This window comes from Anastrepha ludens, chromosome 2 (assembly GCF_028408465.1).
Source record: "Anastrepha ludens isolate Willacy chromosome 2, idAnaLude1.1, whole genome shotgun sequence".
NCBI classification, from domain to species: domain Eukaryota; kingdom Metazoa; phylum Arthropoda; class Insecta; order Diptera; family Tephritidae; genus Anastrepha; species Anastrepha ludens.
Window position 1 is genome coordinate 93,838,496 of NC_071498.1, and position 20,317 is coordinate 93,858,812.

A 20,317-nucleotide genomic window follows, 5' to 3' on the forward strand; every position below is an offset into this window, starting at 1 on the left:
CTAAAACACTTGGGGGATTACTGGCATAAGAAACTTAGATTGAAAGCAACATATTCATACAAAAAAATGTGTACAAAGTGTTTGAGTGCAACTTCGAAATGGTAACATAATTTAGTGCCTGCTACTGAAAGATGGAAAATTTCAATACAAGTAATCAATGTAATACATGTCTTTTAAGTGATCATACTTTATCATACTTCATTAGTACAAGAAAAGGTGTTTATCGTAATCAGTTATGCATAAAAAACCCCGATGCGTGCTTGAATGCCCGAAAACTTTCATGAGACATGCATTTGCTAACGTCCTCGCATTTATACTAGAGAAATCTACATTTCGCTCAAGGCGTTTGCTTCATTTCAAAATAAACTACCTTAGTAGTGCATCCGCGGCCACCGTAGCCAATTAGATTTACATTTGCCTTCTAAGTAAAGGGAGATCATATTGCAGGTACTTCTTCCAATATTGTTTTTTTTCGACAGATCTCGCGTGACTACTGTCAAACTAAATACGTATTTGTTTTCAGTATTCATTGATGCTTCATCGTGGAAAGACTTACGCTTCAACAGCTACGATTTGTAAAGTTCAATTGTATTACGAAAATCGACGCTCTGTGAAAAGTGTTCATTGGAATTTCTTGGATTAATTACTACGTCAATAACCAAAATTGCCGTATTTGGGCAGAAGAACAACCCAAAATTATTTAAGAACAGTCATTGCATTCAATGAAAACAACCATTTGGAGCAGCCTATGAGCTGGAGGGATCATCGGTCCATATTTCTTTGAAAACGAAGCTGGCGCCAATGTAACACTGCGCCGCTTGTCATGCAGCCATACACCCTGCGAAAAAATGGATTTACTGTGTCATCGCTTCGGTGAACAATTTATTTCTCGCCTCGAACCATTGGATTGGTCACCAAGATCGTGTGATATCACACCTTTGGACTTTTATTTGTAGGGGTATGTAAGGTTTAAATGTGTGTGGATAAACCAGCTTAGATTGGGGCATTGGAAGTCAACATTACTAAAGTTATTCACGGAATGACGACGCAGTTGTGACTAATATTTCAAATGGATCATCTTTAACAAATAAATGTCATGAATGGTTCTACAACAAAATAATAAAGATTGTCCAATCAATTTGAATTTTCGTTGTTTTATTTCAATTTAAAATCCGATACTCTAAATTGATCACCCTTTTTTTGATGAAACACATTACCCATATGGGTTAAAGATAAACAGGACGGTAGGTATGGCGTCGAATCCCACTACCCATAAAATATCAAATTATAGAAAAAAATGTGTTCTAATAGCATTTATCACTTGGCAGTAAATGGCAAAACGTTTTACTTCGATTCACTTCACTTTTTTTTCTGTATTTTTAATTATTTATATTTCCATTGTGCGGTAGCCACTGTATTTTTATTGAAGGCGAACTTTTCAATTCTCAAATTCATCGTACTGAATGACCATATTTACAGTTATTGCGATTTTCCATTGTTCCCAACGACTTTTACCACACATCGCCGAAAACCAAATCATACCGAAAAACGCAAATACAACGCTAGCGGTAGCGAATTTACTCGTACGAACTCGGTGAATTTTTGTGATGATTTTTTCCTCACCTGAACTTAGCGAAAATAGCCGTCTCGCGCGAGTGATATTTCTGACAACTTCAAATTGCGCGCACCTGTATTGGATTAAGATTTTATGTGAAAATAGATGCAAACAAATTAATAGATTTCGTGAGAACACATCTCCAATTACACAATGGAACAAAAGAAATTTTATTTTGTGGTACTCGGCAGGGAATAGAAAACCTCCGATTATTTTTCTGTCATGAGAAACTACCTCATAAAAAGTATCTGCCGTTCGGATATGGAGCACGCCTAAATACACAAAGAAATGTTATAAACGCTAATTAAAGATGTACAAGGAGGCACAAAATTAATCACCTTATCGGAATAATTATGATTTTTGCAAATGACAATTTTTGCAATGATATTTGGCACTTGTGAACTAGCCAGGTCCATTTACAAACAAACAAGCGCAAGTAAAGCTCAAAATAAAGATTTCCTAAATTTCAAAATCATTCTCTTTTTTTATTTCACAAAAAAATTATTTAAAACCAAAATCGGATGATTAATTTTGCGCCACCTTGTACCGGATGTTTTTTGTTTTTACTGCATAAGAACTATCGATATTCAAAACATAGTTTGACAACTGAGAATGGCAAATTGTGTTGACATTTACGTTCAGTAAAGTTTGATAATTCATCGTGAATCGTTTAACGACAGAACAACGCTTCTAAATTGTTGAAATTTACTTTGAAAAAAAAAATAAATAAATCTGTTTGCGAAGTTTATAGAGCACTTGCCTTGCTGCGGGCTGAACAATCGATTTATTGCAAAATTGGGGACAACTTTCTTTCCAGAAGTGGACCTGTTCATTGGTCCCCTCATTTGGGCGACTTGACGCCTCAGGATTACTTTTTATGGGACTATGTAGCAAATTGGAGAAGGCGCGCGCAAAGCAGACACAATTTGATAAGACTTGCTTCAAGCTACCATTGCCGCCATACGGCCAGATTTATTGGAAAAAGTAGTCAAAAATTGGACTGACCGAATCGACCATGTAATTTGTAGCCACGGCTGACATATACCGGTTATCATATTCAAAAAATAAATGCTAGGGGATAATCTAACAGATTCATTCTAGCAATATTTCCGCTTCGTGTTGCCATTTTAAAACCTCAAGCTCTTAAAAAAATCCCGATATAACAATTCAGCATTCGCGCAATTTATTGACACCCAGAAATTAAAGTATTTTTATTTTGGAATTTTTAACTCGTTTTCCCAATGATATCTCAAGTGTTTGCTTAATTTATTCATAAAAAAAATATATCGTCATAAAAGCACTTTCTTCACAAACTGTAAATAAGGTTTTATTCTACTCTCATTTCCAGATCAGCATCACTCCTACATCCTGTGCCACTATTTGCATCATATCCTCATACTTTTTTTACCAGAAAAACATTAGTTATGCGAATTTGCACCACTTTCCCACTGAATGGCTGAGTAACTTGAATACTAATTGCAATAAAGCGCCGCTAACTGACGTCATTGTCGACGTTTGTTTTATTTTTAATTCACAAAAGAGTTAGCAATTAAAACTCAGATTTAAATTGTCTAATAAGCAATTATCCGCTAAACAAAGAAAAAGCTATCGTTTAGCTGTTACGTGTTAAAGACGATAGCAATTCATTGCACAGCTTTAATGCAATGAAGAAAAAATGTGTGAAACAAAAGAAATATTGAAGAAAAACTATTTTTTATGGTAATGAATAACAGTACGTTAACAACACTCGGATAGCAGTGAAAAAATAATAAAAAAATATTTTTTTTCCACAACCAACAGTTAAATCCGAACAAATGACAACGAAAGCTGCGACCAAAACAAATAACAAAAATCAATGCACGCATGTCTTGCAATTAAACAAAAAAAATTCCAGACAACAACATAAAAACTCTAATCAACAATGGCATTGCAATAGAAAATGTCGATTTACCAAACGTCTGAGTGAACTGATTGGCTGGCTAATTCATTGACAGACTAATTGACTTACTGAACTAATAATAACTATCATACTTAATAAAAGAACAACAACAGCAAACAAACACAAAATTAAGCCACTAACTAAACAACAATGGCCCTGAACTTGACTCGAACAACGTACAAACCCACAAAACCAAACAAATAATGGCCATAACAACTGTAATGATATTGTGCACGAAAACGAACAACAAAACTTAAGTAAGTATAAACTAAATGTAACACAACTAAAACTCAAATTATGTATGTATGTATTACAACAAATCAACAAACCAAAACAAACCTTAAAAAATCCATGCATGAATGCGAATAGCAAAAAAATGCAAAAAGCGCAAACAAACCTCATCATACTTAGCATTACTTTGTTACCACATTTGTGCTCTCGAGTGGAAGATAAAATGCATTGTATACAAAAAAAAAAAAACAAAAGCAAAAAGACAAAAAAAAAACATGAAAAATGTAGCAAAAACAAAAGAGCAGCAAAAAACACAAATAGCAACAGTTGTAGATTGAAGCGTTGACGATCGCAAACAAGCAACCGGCATTCAGCAGTAATTTGGTTTGTTTGTTCAAGCAACAGCTGCTAGTCACATGCAACAGGTAAAACAGTGTGCTTACCTTCCGGCTACAGACTGCTGCACTACTGGAGGGGTGAATGACGAAAAAGCTTATCAGCTTTAATGATTTTTGTTTTACTTAACTCTTGAGCGCATATGTATGGGTATAATGTGAGTGAATATTTTGCTGTAATTGCACATCGACCGATGTGAAGTTGAGAATTGTGAAGTGTTTGCTTTGTTACCAGTTGTAGGGGGGGAGTCTTTTATGTGAAATTTTGTAAATTTCCGTAATATTTTAGCTGAACTTACAAGTACAAGTCACATATGAATGGGTTGACAAATATAAGCGATTGAGTATTAAAAATTTTATAGTCTCAATAACTTGATCTTTCACAAGTAAAAGTATTTTGAGATTGTGATGCTTAATTAAATTTAATATTAAGAAATATCATATTAAAAAAAAAATGATTGTAATTTAATTTTACTACTCCATCAAAGCCAATCTCAGGCCATTGAAATTTGTTCTAAGCAGAGGTAGCCGCAATTTGAGAAGCAGCGACTTGGCTGCTCATTTGTATTATAACTGTCAGAGAAGTAAACATTTATTCCAATAGTCAAGGTAGGTATAAGGAGTAAAGAAGTTTCTCCGCCAAATGAGAGGATTTGAAAGGTGAAAATAACATTTTTCTGCTCCTGAAAATATTATATAAGCTTTGCGTGAACTCAGCGAGCGCCTACCAACCTGCATGGTCGCGATTGGATCGGAGTGAACTTCTAAGGCTAACCGCACCTCTCGAACTTTGGAGCCCTTAACGGCCATTGTTCGCTAGATGTGCACGAAGTGAGACTCGGTATTACTTCGAGTTCTTTTTTGCTGGAGCTGTTTGGAGGAGGAATCATCTCAGCACTCTCAGCTGTCCTGCTCTTGGGTGTCTAAGAGTTCGATATTTTGGCTCGCACTCCTTTACTACGCCTGCGGATACAGCAATATTATGGAGCAGTTAACTCAACCGAAATAGATCATAGTTCTGTCTCGAATTGTTTTTTTGTTTAAATTACCTTAATTTGGTCATTTTGATTTTATTAATAATATTACGCGAATAAAAATTTACTATTCTGGATTATCGCTTAAATTACGTTTATGCCGTAATATTTTTTTTTTTTTTGTATAGCTGTGAAACAGATACAGATTGAGCATTATGCTGTGTTCTCACTGCACATAATTCGCTTTCTAAGTAATTCGCCATTTATTCTGCTTCTATACGCACTCGTAATTCATTTTGGCAGATCTCTTTCTATTTCTTCTTTTCCGCTTTTTAATTTATTATTTGCTATGAATACCGGTGATGGAGAAATAAACTAAGTTAAACATGAATTTTACTTTATTTTTCAACGAAGAGGCGAAGAGGCTATTATAGATATATGTAGCGAAAAGATAAATGAGTTGGGTGGCTGTCGGAAAAACAGCCATAAACTATTAGAAATGATGCAACAGTTTCAGAACCAAGGATTTGTGTATTCGGTAGTGGAGGTGAAAACCAAAATGATAACTGCACTATATTTAGTTGTTTCAATAGCTGCAACGGCTCCTAGTGGAGTAGAAACAGTTTCTCAGAAGCCAATTTGGTCTTCATCCCAATTCTTGAGGCGTTCAGCAACCTCCTTCCAAAAGTTGTTCGAAAGAAAATTTTTTTTGTCATGTGTCTGAACATTTAACATATTATGTCAAAATTATTCTTTTAGCTCCACAATTAGCTCAGTTGCGTACTTGAGAAAAATAAATTGCAAATATATGCACAAGTAAATATTGTAAAAGCCGACTTACTGCAGATACTGAGCTTTCCGAAACGTGTCTATAAAATTATATTGTGATTATTAGTTTGGAAGATACACTGGATTAAGTAGCGGAATAAAAAATCCCACTTCTAATACTCTACCGCACAGTGGTGCGCAATAGACTCCCATTGCCTAAAAATAGTTTACTCATTTTAATTCTTCCCGTAGTTTAAACAGATAAAATAATTTTGTTCAGCTAATTTTGTTCGGAGTCACTCCACTGCACAACGCCATAAAAATCTACTCCTCCTATGGGGTTTTTTGTGTATATATGTAGATACAACAATCATTTATAAATGTAAGTCTTGCCCCACCCGCCGTATTTCCCATACATTGCACCTTCGGATTACCATCAGTTCCGATCAATGCAGTCAGCCATTATTGGAGAGCGGCTCTCTTCTTACGAGAGCATCGCAAACGGGCTCAATGAATGGATCCAGTCAAAAAACACGAATTTTTCGTCAGACGAATCCGTATGCTGCCTGAATGGTAGAGTAAAGTTGTAGCTTCCAATGGCTCATACTTCACATAACATCATTTAATCATTTAATTGTTTAAATAATTCGTAACTTTGGCTAAGAAAGAATGGAAACTTATTCCCATACCCAATATCTTATCTTACATTATATGTTGGGTGAAAGCTTGTTTGTTTATAGTTCACACCCTTCCAAAATGTTCATCCGAATGCGGTGAAAATTAGAAGAGCTATTGTGCGCATACCTCGCAAAGTTTACCTGGGTTTCTGGGAAAATTGCTCCACTCAATTTAAATCGTACTGAAATATATCATAGATTATACAGGTCGAAATACTTTTTCAAATCTAGAACGAATGCTAGGCTCCAGTTATCCTAGGATAAGAGCGAATAGCGGGCAAGGCAGTGGTGGCATATATAGTCCTAAATAATTACATGAAACAACGTTTGTGAGCTGTTGAGCTGTTTTTTATACCTCAGATTTATAGCTGAGAGTTTGAGTTTGCAATGTCGATTTATTTTCAAAGCGTTGTAGACATACAATTCAATATTGAAAGACACAAACAAGGTATACAACCAATAAATAAGTATTGCATTCGTATCGAAACATTCAAGGAGATTTTACTCGTGTTTACCAGTCACGCTTAACAAACTTTTTTTTCTGCACTCTGCAGCGAATGCTCGCTGACAAGTCATAAAAAGTCACTGGTGTAATCAATTAATTTTATTGTTTTGAATTAATTTTTTCACATATTCACACTATCTTTCCCGCCAATTTTCTGTTAACTTAGTTGTTTACAGACGAATTTTGTTTGGCCTCTGTTATCTACATAGCTGTTGTTTATAATTTAGTGACCGACACTCTGCTTTTAGGACAATTTTTGAATACTGAAACATATAGTTATTTGTTTATAGAAACGCCTTTCAGTGGCCATCGGATTTCATGTGCATACATACATACATACATATTTTTTGTGTTAATTGATATACGTATGTATATGCATAATTGGGGCTCTATGCCGTTAATGTGCCGAATTCTCTCATCCTTTAGCTCTTGAATTGTTGCTGGCTTATCGACGTACACCTTTTCTTTCAAATAACCCCCAACGGTGTCGTTGACGTTTAGGTGTGGTTCACATTCTAATTTTTGATATATATCTTTTATTTGAAGAACCCCATGACAGTGCAAAGCAAATTATATAGCATTTTTTAAGATCATAATAGAAAAGTGACTATATGTGATTTTTTTCACAAGTAAATCAAACTAAAACTTGCAAAAAAAAGTCAAAACTGTTAAATTTTACACTATTCCAAATTTTAATTTTTAACATTTTTTTTCTAACCATTTCCACCCTAATATATATTCTTATAAAAAATACTATTTCCCATATAAAAACATTCTCTTCACAGATGAGAAAATGTTCACTGTTGAAGTAGTTTTTAATAAGCAAAACGACAAAATCTAATCTGAAATTTCTAAAGACGCAAAAAAGTTGTTCCAAGGGTTCAGCATGGCCCCCTCCAGCCTCCGTGATAGTTTGGGGTGAGTGTCTCTTCATTTCTGCAGAAAAGTGGTTAAGGCCGAGGAAAAAGTGGGAAGGAGGATGTCTTAGAAGTCATGGCGAAGCAGATGAGCAGTGGTCTCTTCAATGGAGAGAGTTGGATCTTCCAGTAAGATTCCGCTCCAGCCTATAAGGCAAAAACCACCCAGCAGTGACCGCAGAAGATTGACGGTCTGGAACCAGACCTCAATCCATTGGATTAAAGTTTGTTGTCAGAACTAGAGAACATAGCCTGTCACAGACCTCACAGAAATTTGGAGGGTCTCAAACAATCTTTAGTTCACGCAGCGACGTCAATATCCATGGAAAACGTGCTTGCTGCAATAGCTGAATGGCCTAATCGTTGAAGGCTTATGTAAAAGCGAATGGTGATCATTTCAAATGAAAATTTAAAATTTTGTTTTTAATATTTACATGATTAAATAAAACTAACTTCATAAAACAAGTTTTATATATTAATTTCATATCCATAACGGACCAACTTGTAACAGAACTTAAGGCAATATATATACTTAGTATATTTATATATATGTATATACATATATTTAAAGTTTTTAAATAAAAACATATATATTAATAGTATTTAAATATCTGTATGTAGTCCACGATTTGATTGAACCGCCTTTTCTACTTACCTTCCAACCAGCGCTGCTATTCGAATCGCCCTTATCCTTGAAATATGGCACATTCTGCACCATCCATTCGTAGATTTGGCTCAAAGTGAGCCGTTTGTCGGGCGCCGAACCGATAGCGTGCGTTATCAGATCCGCATATGATAAATTTCCCCACGCATTACGACGCGACGAATTTTTTTTTGCTGTGTTAATATTTTGCACAGCTTGCTGCGAATCTGAAAAGCAACGAAAATTTTAATTACAATTCTTGCAATTCGAAAATATTTGACAACAAATATGTTTACATGGAAATACACTTGTGTACCTGTGTGGATATAGTACATACATACCTACATACATATGTACATAAAGGAACATACATATGTATATATGTATAATATGTACGTTTATTTATTCATATTTCCATTTGTAGTTTTGTGTATATTTTTATACCCAGTGCATGCTGCAGGCCATTATAAAATTGTCAACGAAACGGAAGCAAAACATTACGTCTGTTGTAATACGTAAACTCTTATTAGGGACGTTAATCTCATCGTGCCGGGATATCAGTGCCACACATATAAGGACTAGACTATAAAACTGTTTATTATTTTTTAAGTGCAAAAAAATCTAGAACTCCCTTTGAATTTAGTGCTAAAAATTATCTGTGTGCCACATACTATTTATGGTATATATATTAAGTGTATCAGTATTTTGTACCTGAGGGATTTGTGCCTACGTGAATTACATTCAGGTGGCCGTACTTTGTTGATGGGGAAACTGAAAATTATAGAAAACGTTTTTGCTGGTAACAGTTGCTCCTTTGCAAGCAATGGTTCTGAGTGCACTACTACCATGAAAAAGTGAAAATCATTTGCCATTTTGGGAGCACCCTTTCGTGTCTATAGATAGATATATCGCTACGTCAAGCCCGTTTAGGAAATAGAGTTTAAAACTGGTAAGATTTTTCTGTCTACAAACAAATTGAGCTTTGAACCGAGTCACAATAATAACTTTTTACACAAAAATTAACTTTTTGTATGCATTGCAGGCGATTTGAAATAATTGAGAATCTAATATTTAAATTTTTTTTTTTAATTTTACCTAGTGTGGATTTTAAAACATTTTTAATTCTTACTTAAATAAAATTTGAAAGAAATCTCGTGATGGACTTCGGGATTCTATAAAAAATATTCCAAAATACAGGAATTGTAAATGCACTTTAATATCGGATATTGAAAATATTGAAGCTTGGAATTTGTATTAATTTATAAATACGTAATTATGCCAACATACATGTCTATTCGGTCGATTTGGATTATATTTCATGTGAAGGAGGAGATTAAAGACCTACTTTTAAGTTCCAAAATATGTTTCCGAAATGGATTGTGCGTGACTGCCATTCGGTAGGGCCCAGGTTCAAAACCTCTGTGGCCATGAAACACTAAATGACAGAAAAAGTTGTTTTTTTTAAAGCGGTCGCCGATCGATGGACAATACCACGCTTCGGAGTGGGTTTCTCTCATCAAAATCTCCTCATAAAAAAGCTCCTCTGCCGTTCGGAGGTGGCATTAAATTGTAAGTACCAATTGAAAGTGGAGCTCGATCAAACATCTAGGAAAGAAATTACACCTAATATAAGCGTACAACTCCGGCTTCAGTCATTGTTTCGAAGAGTGTGAATTATTTTGTCAATAATATCGCGAAATTACTTCAATCTATTAATCATAAACACTGAGTATACAAATTCCAGTTCAGTTCTCTTTTGCTTACCTCCACCCGCCAGCTGCTGGTTACTCGCTTTCGTGCTGTCCAAATCGTCTGACGGCTCCACAAATTGTTCTGGCCGCGGACATGGCCAGGTATTCGATCTGGCTCGAGTTTGCGGCTCAAAACCACCATCGCCCTGTAGTTCGGTGACTAGATCCATATGCAGGGGAATATCTGTGGGCGGGGGCGTGGGCCAGTCATGCACGAAGCCCTCCATTATGGTAAACGGATCGTTTATTAGGTGCAGTTTTGCGGAATTGATGTAACAAGTCGGATAGAAAATTGTTTGAGCAATTTTGGCGTATGTAAAAATACTTGTGATTTTAAAAGTTCTACTTAGAGCGACGAAGTTCTGAAATGATAATAAATATAGATTTTTACATTGATAATTGCTTGAAGAAAAGAAATGTGAAAATATATATTAGTTATATATCTAATATCTGTTAATATAATAATAATCACTGTACATTTTGTAAGTGCTCGGCCAAGCGCACTGCTCTTTTTGACTGAATTACAAACAAAGTATGATACTTATCGCTCTGGAATCAATTAGAACCACGAAACAAGTAGTCACTTAGAAACAAATCTTACTATACTCCATATTAGCACATTTACGCACGAGCAAGCAATACATGTTAATATTTCTATCAAATATTTACCCAGTATTTATAGCTTAGAAGTAGGAAAATTACAATAATAATATACTTTTCCATTTTACAAGTTTGTATTTATTATGTATAGTATTACTTCTCAGCCCAGTAGAGGTACGTACAAATATTTAATTAAGCGAATAACAAATCCTCTGACTAAATTAAACTCATCCAAGTAATGTCATGGAAAATTTTTCGACAATATTCAACTAATACATGCAATTTAAATGTTAAAATTTTTGAAATATTGAAACAACCACTATCGATATGGTTTATTTACAACAAACAAGCTTACAGATTATGTTGACCAACCACTTGGGCAATGCGGAAGTCCAAGGCTTCGCTTTGAATGAAAATGATATAAGAGAGTTTTCAGAACTGATAACCTGCAGATCTAAGATTTTACTGCAGAAGCATATAAATATTTTCATTTAGAAAAAAAACTGAGCTCTGCAGTAATAGAACTTATGAAACTGTCATAAATTAGTACTCCTGGATTGGCTTCTGAGTTCAAATAAAAAATTGGCAAAAGTGGAAAATAACATTTGCTTTGTTTTTGCAAGTATCAGTTGTTCAAACAAAAAGGCTCTCAACGATGAGCTGTATGAGTTTTGCGGCCACATAGTCATAGTTCAGCGAATAAAGAGCCAGCGGCTACGTTGGTTAAGTCATATCGTCCTTATGGATACAAATGCTCCAGCCTTGAAAATATTCCATGTGGTACCAGCTGGTGGTAGCAGTGGCAGAGCAAGGTCTTTTCTGCATTGGAAAGATCACATGGGGAGAGACTTGGCCTCACTTAGTGTGCCCAACTGGGGCCCGTTACAAGCATACAATAAGTTAGGAACGACTGGCGCGCTTTGTTGAACTCGGTCAAAATCGCTTAAGGGTTATCGCGCCAATCAAGAAAACGAATACCGATTTAATTAGGTCATAATACTCGTATTAAAGAAATAATTTTTGATTGAAAAACTTATTGATAAATATCTGCAGGCAAGGAATTCTGACATTTTTGAATACATATATACAATGCCACAATTTCTACACAAAACATTAGCTCAAAAATATTATATTTAATATATATTTTTCCTTGCATTTTTGGGCCATGGAAAATGTTCAATTCGTTATCGGCCGAAATTGATCGAACTTCGGTTCAGTTCAATTCGGTTCGGCCTTCTCTAAACATAGCATATTATACTAGTCCAGCAAAATTGAGTTAAACTCGTATATATATAATTGGGGCTTACACCGTTTTTGGGTGTTTGGCTGAGCTTCTCCTTCTATATGTGGTGTGCGTTTAAGACGCACACATTCTAAAAAGTTTGGGCTTTAAAAGACATTTTGGTAACCCTATTAGTTTTTTTTGAAGAAAATTTAAAACTATTTCCAAATCATAACTATTTTGCAATTACCTAGTCTTACCTCTTGAAATATATAAAAGACATATTCTTTGTGGCTTGACATCTAACTGAAAAATTTTTTTTGTGCCTTTCCTAGTTCGCCCTTTCCAAGTTCAAAGTGGGCACGCAAGAATTCTAAAAATAGCAAAATTCACCCATAAATCTTTCAAAGTGCGTGAGAAACTGAAAAATGTATACTAAAATGAAAATCACAAACACACTCATTACGCTCTTATTTTATTTATGTATGGTGTGCGTGTATGCAGGTAAGTGCAATGCACTATTGTTGTACTTTCAGTCAAATACTGAATATAATAAATCCAAAAAATTGAGAGAAACTTTTATTGATGCGCAAAAAGAGCTGCCATCACTACAAAATAAATGTGGCCCTGCAATGTTGGATTTCGATGGATTTTTGCTGTAGTAAATTTTTTAAAGTATTGTACAAAGTGGCGCAAAATTAATCACCATATCGGAAGATTTATAATTTTTGCAAATGGCCTCGTACATCAGTCATATTTGGCTCTTATGAACCAGACAGCTGCAGTATACACACAGAAAAGAGATGAAAATAAGTATTTCCATTAGACAAAATATTTTATTTTTTTATTTTGTAAAAAAGTTAATTCAAAACTAAAATCAGATGACTCATTTTGTGTCACCTTGTGCTTGAAATTGCATATAGTATGTTAAAAAAAATTTAGAATATCTCCAATACACAGAACCAAATACAATAAATCGTGAATTACCCTAATGATTGTAATCAATAGAAAAGTAAAAAATAGTATTGATTAAGAAACGTATGGCGATTGAATACATACACATACACATATTTTTTGAAAAACTTATGACAGCAAACGCCTATGCAAACAGAGAAAAGCAAAATTTCGTCAATTTATTTTCTTATGAATAAATATTTGTACGAATAACCAGAGTTCAACAAACTTCCAAATATTTTAACGTACTTTCTCTTACTTTCCAATGCCAGTGAAATTCCATGATTTCTTTCAAGGAACTACCTTCGAACAACGACGTCTCTTTGTCTGGTGTTCAATGACAAATATGAAAAATGATAATTTGAGGTCAAAATTACGAGCGCTTATCTCAATTACTCATTATCGTTAGCACTTCACCATTGAGTACTTCAAACAGAAATGAAACATTCACTTGTTACTAGGGTGAAAAATACCGAATTCGCTACCCCTTTTGTTGTCTAAATGCTAGGATGAATGTTTTTTTTTTTTTTTGTTTTGTAACCCGTATTCACCGATGTTTCTAGATTTGATTAAAAATTATCTCCTTTGCATTTCAAATATCAGCTTTGTTTTCTTTTTTATATATTTGTTGTCGCATTTTCTACAAAAAATATTTATTTGAAATATGTAAATTCATTTTATTAATCTGTTAGTTCTGTAGTATAAAATCGAAAAACTAAGTAATAACAAATATAATACAATACATGATAATTTAATGATGTCAGAACTTTGTTTTGCTAAAAAAATATTTTTTTTCTTGGGAAACCTTAAGCAAATCTTGTCATTTCAGTAAACCATTCATTGGAACTGGACAGCTTACTTCACCATTAAATTAAATATCTAGAAATTTTGCCCTAATCCGAATTTTCTTCAACCAACATGTGAGTGAATAATAAAGGAATTAGAAAAAATGAAGCTGATTTGGTCGTGGACACTTTGATTTACTCTTCTCACCCTTCTTAAATTTATTCCAAAAATTTCAAATAAACCACCTAGTATTTTGGCCAGTTTTGACTATTTTTCTTCCGACTTTTAATGTTTCATTAATTTATTATAAAAATATAGTTCATTCTGCAACAAATATCATTTAAATCAAAGTTTCACACTTTCTCAAAACCTATAAAAGTTTTACAAATTTTCATCAAAATTTCAAATTTTGTAAACAGGATTAAAACAAAAATTGGGTACGCAGTTGTATAGCCCATTAAATTCCATTATAATAAAGTGCAAGGGTGAAGTGACTCAAAGTTCGCATTTTTTCTGTTAAGGTGTTGCACATTATCTCCATAAATATATGAGAATATGAATGAGGGGACCCGGTGGTCTAGAAATTTCAAAAAATCAACCGAATCGTCTGAAATTTTAATATGTTGTTCACAACAACAATGTCTATCGCCCGTGATATAATCATATTATTTTTTAAATTATTTCGTATTTTTTATTAAAAAACTGAAAAAACCGCTTTTTAGAGTTGCAAATTCAAAACCGCACCATTTTGTCAATTTTTTTTCATTATTCTAGTACGGGATTGTCATACAGTTATACTTATTAATAATTTTTATGGTTTTTGTGTTTCAGATAAATAGAAGAGCCAAAATGGACAACACCGTCCAGGTCCAATTTTTCGGAAGCGTCAACTTCAGCGCCATTTATAAAATTGTTAAAATTAAAAAAAAAAAAATTTTTATGTAAAAGATGTTAGATAAAAAGCCTAAAAATTTAAATAAAAAGTTTCATTTTTTTATTGTAAAAAAAATTCCATAAAATGGCCAAAATTTTCGAGCTCTAGACCCACGAGACACCTTAAGATATCTACGATGGAACTATAACTCTCCTAACGGATACCTCTCTTAAGTGGCCCCTTCCATAAACGGACAGTTTTTTTCAGTACTAAAAAATGTTTAAGAGATTTTGAGAACTTTTCCCTCTTGAGCGGACAATCCTCTCGTAACAGGAGTCGGACATTTGTTTTCCATTCCAAAAGCTATTTTAATTCCCCACAGCCGGACAGCCTACAATATTGTTTTTACGTTTACTCTCTACCATATTCGTACAGTTGTTGCTTATGGAATAACACCTGTAGGTATAGAGGGGAATTCCGTAAATACGAAGAACTTCAGCTCTTAATATTGATAAAATATGCTACGAATGGTTTTTTTGCAGGCACGAAATAAAGGCATCGTTCTATTTCTAAATAATACGGTTTCCCATCCTCGCGACCTAAAATTGAAAAATGTTAAAATTATTTTTCTGCCATCAAACACAACAGCATTTTGTCAAATTTGTTTAAGTTCATGTATAAATCGTTATTTTTAAAACATATTTTGTTTCGGATGGAATAAACAAATTCTGCTATGGAGTTGTCAAAATCTATATAGTAGATATTGTTTATTTCATGCAAAAAGCGTGGGAGCAACTGGGAGCAAAATACATAATTTTTTCATTAAAACTGGGTTTGTGAAAACAGATATGCCCAATAACGATAACGGTTGGGGCGCAGAAGATGAGCTTCCGCTATCAGCCCTTGCTCAGTTTTCCAACATTATTAATCGAGTTCAGAGCGAAATTCAATTTGACATGGAAGACTACCATATCTTAATTTAGATAATGAAATATTCATTAATGATGAAGATTTGGAAAATATCAATACCGAAGTGTTAACTGTTTAACTGTGATTTAGCTATAAGAAAACTAAAAGCTTTTTCTCTAAATCCCAACAACTTTTAGGGTGTTGAACTGCTTACTGATCTTCAAATAATGGGTGATTTTTTAGCTATTATCTTTTTAAACAGTTGGTTTAAACAGTTGACGCACGTTTCGTGTTTTGTTTCACTGTCAAACATCTTCAGTTTGGTCTGTAATTTAACCATGAATCTTCTTACAAACGAACAACGCTTGCAAATCATTGAATTTTATTATAAAAATGCGTGTTCTGTTAAGAAAGTTTAAGATCCACTTTTTTATCGAAAAATTGTGTTCAGCAAGGAAGCTCATTTTTGGATCAATGGGTACGTAAATAAGCAGAATTGTCGATTTTGGAGTGAAGATCAGCCAGAAGAATTGCAAGAACTACCAATGTATCCAGAAAAGGTCACAGTTCGGTGCGGTTTATGGGCTGGAGGTATCATTGGTCCGTACTTCTTCAAAGGTGCTGCGATTGATGCTCGTAACGTAACTGTGAATGGTGAGCGCTACCGTGAAATTATATCCAACTTTTTTTTACCCAAAATGCAAGAGCTTGACTTGCATGACATGTGGTTTCAGCAAGACGGTGCCACATGCCACACAGCACGCGTAACAATGGACTTGTTGAGAGGCGAGTTCGGTGAACATTTTATTTCACGTTCGGGATCTGTCAATTGGCCACCCAGAAGCTCATGGCTATTCAGACAAGCCTGCTTCAATTAACGCATTGGAAGACAACATTAAAGCATTTGTATGTGAGTACGTGAAAATTGGACTAAGCGGATGGACCATTTGCATAAAATAATCTTCAAACATTAACTTATATGGACTGTACTATCGATTTAAATAAAAATTTCATGCATTTTTCTGAATTTATGTGTGTTTTTTTGAAAAATTTTGCTATAGCTCTTAAAAAATCACTCTTTAGATTCGGTACGCACCAAACTTTCCACATCCATGCACATTTTTGTAAAAATTTAATTTTGGCTGGTAGATAATTTTTGCTCCAATTATCGTGGACGGGCGGACGGCTAAATTGACTACTCTCAGCGTTCTGATCATTTTAAAATATACAACGTGGCACAAAACTAATCAACCAATTTAGTTTTTGAATAACTTTTTTACTAAATGAAAGTATTTATTTTGACCTGCATGCCCTCCATTGCTTGTCTGTTTATATACTTCAGTTGCCTAGTTCACATATGTCAAATATGAATGACGTACGACGCCATTTGCAAAAATTATAAATCTTCCGATGGGGTGATTAATTTTGTGATACCCTGTATATACATACATATGTGCATGTATCTCGATTATTTTATGAGGTTATATATAACCATTGTGTGAAGATAATTATAATACCCTTCGGCACAAGTAGACGGGTATAAAAAATATCGTTTCATTTGAAAAATATACATATAACCGACACCACTTCAAAAATTATCAGACATGAAAGACAGACCGTACGGCACTCTGATAACTGTCATACGGTCTGTTATTAAGTTAGAAGATTGTGAAGATTAAATTTGCACAGAACATTTTAAACGTGAACGCATACCTACATGCATATGTACATATGTAGCCCGTATCACCCCACGAAACTGAAAGCAATTCTAAACAAATATTTGTTTAATTCGCAGAAAATTCTCAAGCACGCCTTTCGATTTGTCGCTAACCTTTAAAGACATAAACATACCTGCTGTCATGTAACAACATGAGTAACAAATAAACACGTTTTCATAAAATTCCAAAGTGGTCAAAAAGAAAAAAATCGTGCAAGCGAAGCTAGCAAAATATCAATGTAAACACCCGGAGAAAAATTAAATAAAATCGGAGCACTTAATCTGCCCCACCGCTTCGACGCCTGTCAGCGATTGCCATGGTCATCCGTGGTGGCGGGAACTTCCGATGTTTGTAAACAATTTGCGATTTATGCGCTGTTTTCTTTTTTTTCTTCTTCCAACTATAAACAAACCGGTTAAAATATGTATGTAGGAGATATGCATGTGTCTGTGATTTTTTTGCAAAAAAATGTTAATATCTTTATTTTCTTATTTTTTTAGTTTCTGCACCCAAATAAGTGACGCAGGCTAACATCAACAACAAATTTGTTTAGTTTAGCGAATGGCTTAGTATGTATATACATATATTAGGTATTTGAGCGTATATATGCGCGAACAATTATGCTAATCGGGATTTCTTCGAATGCGAATTGTTATTCCATTTTCATGTCAACCTTGAATAAGTGACAAGATAAGTAATTATTTTAGTGCTGCATTTAATTGGTAAATGCGTAAGTGTGCGCGTACATACCTACAGTAGCGGACAAAATAAATGCAGTGAAACATTTTGCAAAGTGGTGACATTTTTTTTTCTTTGTTGCTTCGTTTTGTTTTAATTTTTTTTTTAATAAAACCATTGTTCATACTAAAAAAAGCTGGCTTGAGGACCGGGAGAAAAATTACCATTTCCCACGACAAATTCATACTGACCAGCACTATTATCTCAGCGTTCTAACCCCGTGTATAATTCTGATTGAAATAATGCCCATGGATTTTTTATACTCGTCCAAACGACTTCTTCAAATATTCTTCAGTTCTCCAACATGCCGATTGACTGAAATTTATATATGTAGAGAGCGATTCCATATCAAATGGTGCAGGGTCAGCTTTGTAATGTGATGCGTTTGGTATTTTTTACATAAACTTGCAAATAACATTTTCACTTACGAACTTTATTTGTTTTTTTTTCAGTGAGTTGAAGAATTCATCTGGCCTCAAACAAGCACGTCAAAGCAAATGGTCACCTATTTTCCAGAAAATCTGGTCACATTGCAGCTCCTCCAACTGCTGAGAAACTTCAAACAATCAAGACAGTATGAGCTCTCACATATCGGCTCACACAAGAGAGTTTCTGAGTACTCAGAAGATTAAATTAGCGTGAACCGATGCGACGAATACAATTAGAACTACGCGCTTGCAAAGACAAGCTTGCGGAAATACCGCAAGACTTTTTTGACAACCTTATACGTATAGCACTAAATTTTCGAAAAATAATATAGTTTTAAATACCTATACTACTTCTAAGGTATTAAAATGGGTGTTAAACGTAAGAGGATATACCCAGCTATTAAGAAAAATTGTTTTTTACTTTCCAACTTCGTTATTCTTTTTTACTTTATTGAGACGTAAAAAGTAGTTGAGTTTTTTTTCCTATAAAATAAAGTAATCGCAATGGATACTATAAAAAATATATATTTGTCTTGGCAAAAAGATAACACAAATTTTAGTTTCGCTTCATATATCGTACACTTCAATTTCATAGAGCGAGCATAAGAATTTAAAACTATTTTCGAAAATTTAGTAGTTTTAAATTTTGAAGTCCTTTAAAAATCAAAGTGAGAATAAAATTAAAATCTGAGTATGTGTAAAATAGTTCCACATTCATATGAAGTTTTTATTGGACAACAAAAAAGGTGGTTTTTTTCGCGTGGCGTAAACGTTCGGGAGAATAGCTGATTTTTTTTTTTTTAATTTTGACATTTCAAGCAGCTTCGGAACGCCTCAACAATCCAATGAGATCAAATAACTGAACACTACGCTTGTTATAAGACTTTCATATGTGGTTGTAATTCCCATCTTCATTAAATTCCTAAACAAGTAAAACGACACGGACCGTGTGAGCCTATTCAAGACTTGTTGGTATACTCCAAGTTTATAGAGTGGCTTTACAACCGCCCAGTTGTTACTTAACTTACCTAGCAGATGCCGAAAGCATTAGAATAAGCCGCCATACCAGCCATGAGTAAACTGCAGTAATTGGACAAGCCTTAGATTACAGGATCAGCGAAAACTTGTGCCACTACTAAGTCACAATATCTTCTCAGATGCACTTCTCTTTATATTCTTGTACTGACAAATTAACTGCATCTACGAATAACTTGCAAGATTCCCTTTAATAATTAGTCTCGAACAGGCATTCAAGGATAAATCACTAGGATAGAAAGTTGAAGGGTTTTTGACTCTTTGACAATGGAAATTAGCTTTGGCCAGAAGCTTAAAGTCAAAACTCTCCATCGAGAAATTTAGAGAAACGAGTTTCCACATCTTCATTCAAGATATGCACTTATAAGTACATGTATTTTTTTTTTTTTGGAGTGGCATGGCCATTAAATGCTATCTTTATAATGGTTGATAAAAATAGTTGAATTTCACTTTTTCTTTTTTAATTAATGGCGTCGGGGTACATCTTGAACTACAAGGAGGCAAATCATATTTTGCATCCTTATTTTTGCGGGACTGCATAAAGCGATTTGAAAACAAGAAATTTAATTCCATCCCGATTCCACAACAGCCAAATCGCTTAGTGTGTGCAACTAACATTCGATTGGTATCCGCTGGGG

At 34.2% G+C, this 20,317-nt stretch overlaps 1 protein-coding gene across 11 annotated transcripts in view; it reads right to left on the bottom strand.

Annotated features, from left to right (window-relative positions):
- The window catches only part of LOC128854777 (forkhead box protein O), a 143,185-nt gene that overhangs the window by 97,269 nt on the left and 25,599 nt on the right, over window positions 1-20,317 (bottom strand). For all 11 annotated transcript variants that reach the window (XM_054089163.1, XM_054089160.1, XM_054089162.1 and 8 more), the window contains exons 3-4: window positions 10,429-10,777; window positions 8,677-8,891 (exon numbers count right to left, since the gene is read on the bottom strand). In XM_054089163.1, coding sequence (XP_053945138.1) covers window positions 8,677-8,891; window positions 10,429-10,642 — 429 coding nt within the window. In that variant the 5' untranslated portion in view covers window positions 10,643-10,777. The remainder of the gene's footprint in view (window positions 1-8,676; window positions 8,892-10,428; window positions 10,778-20,317) is intronic.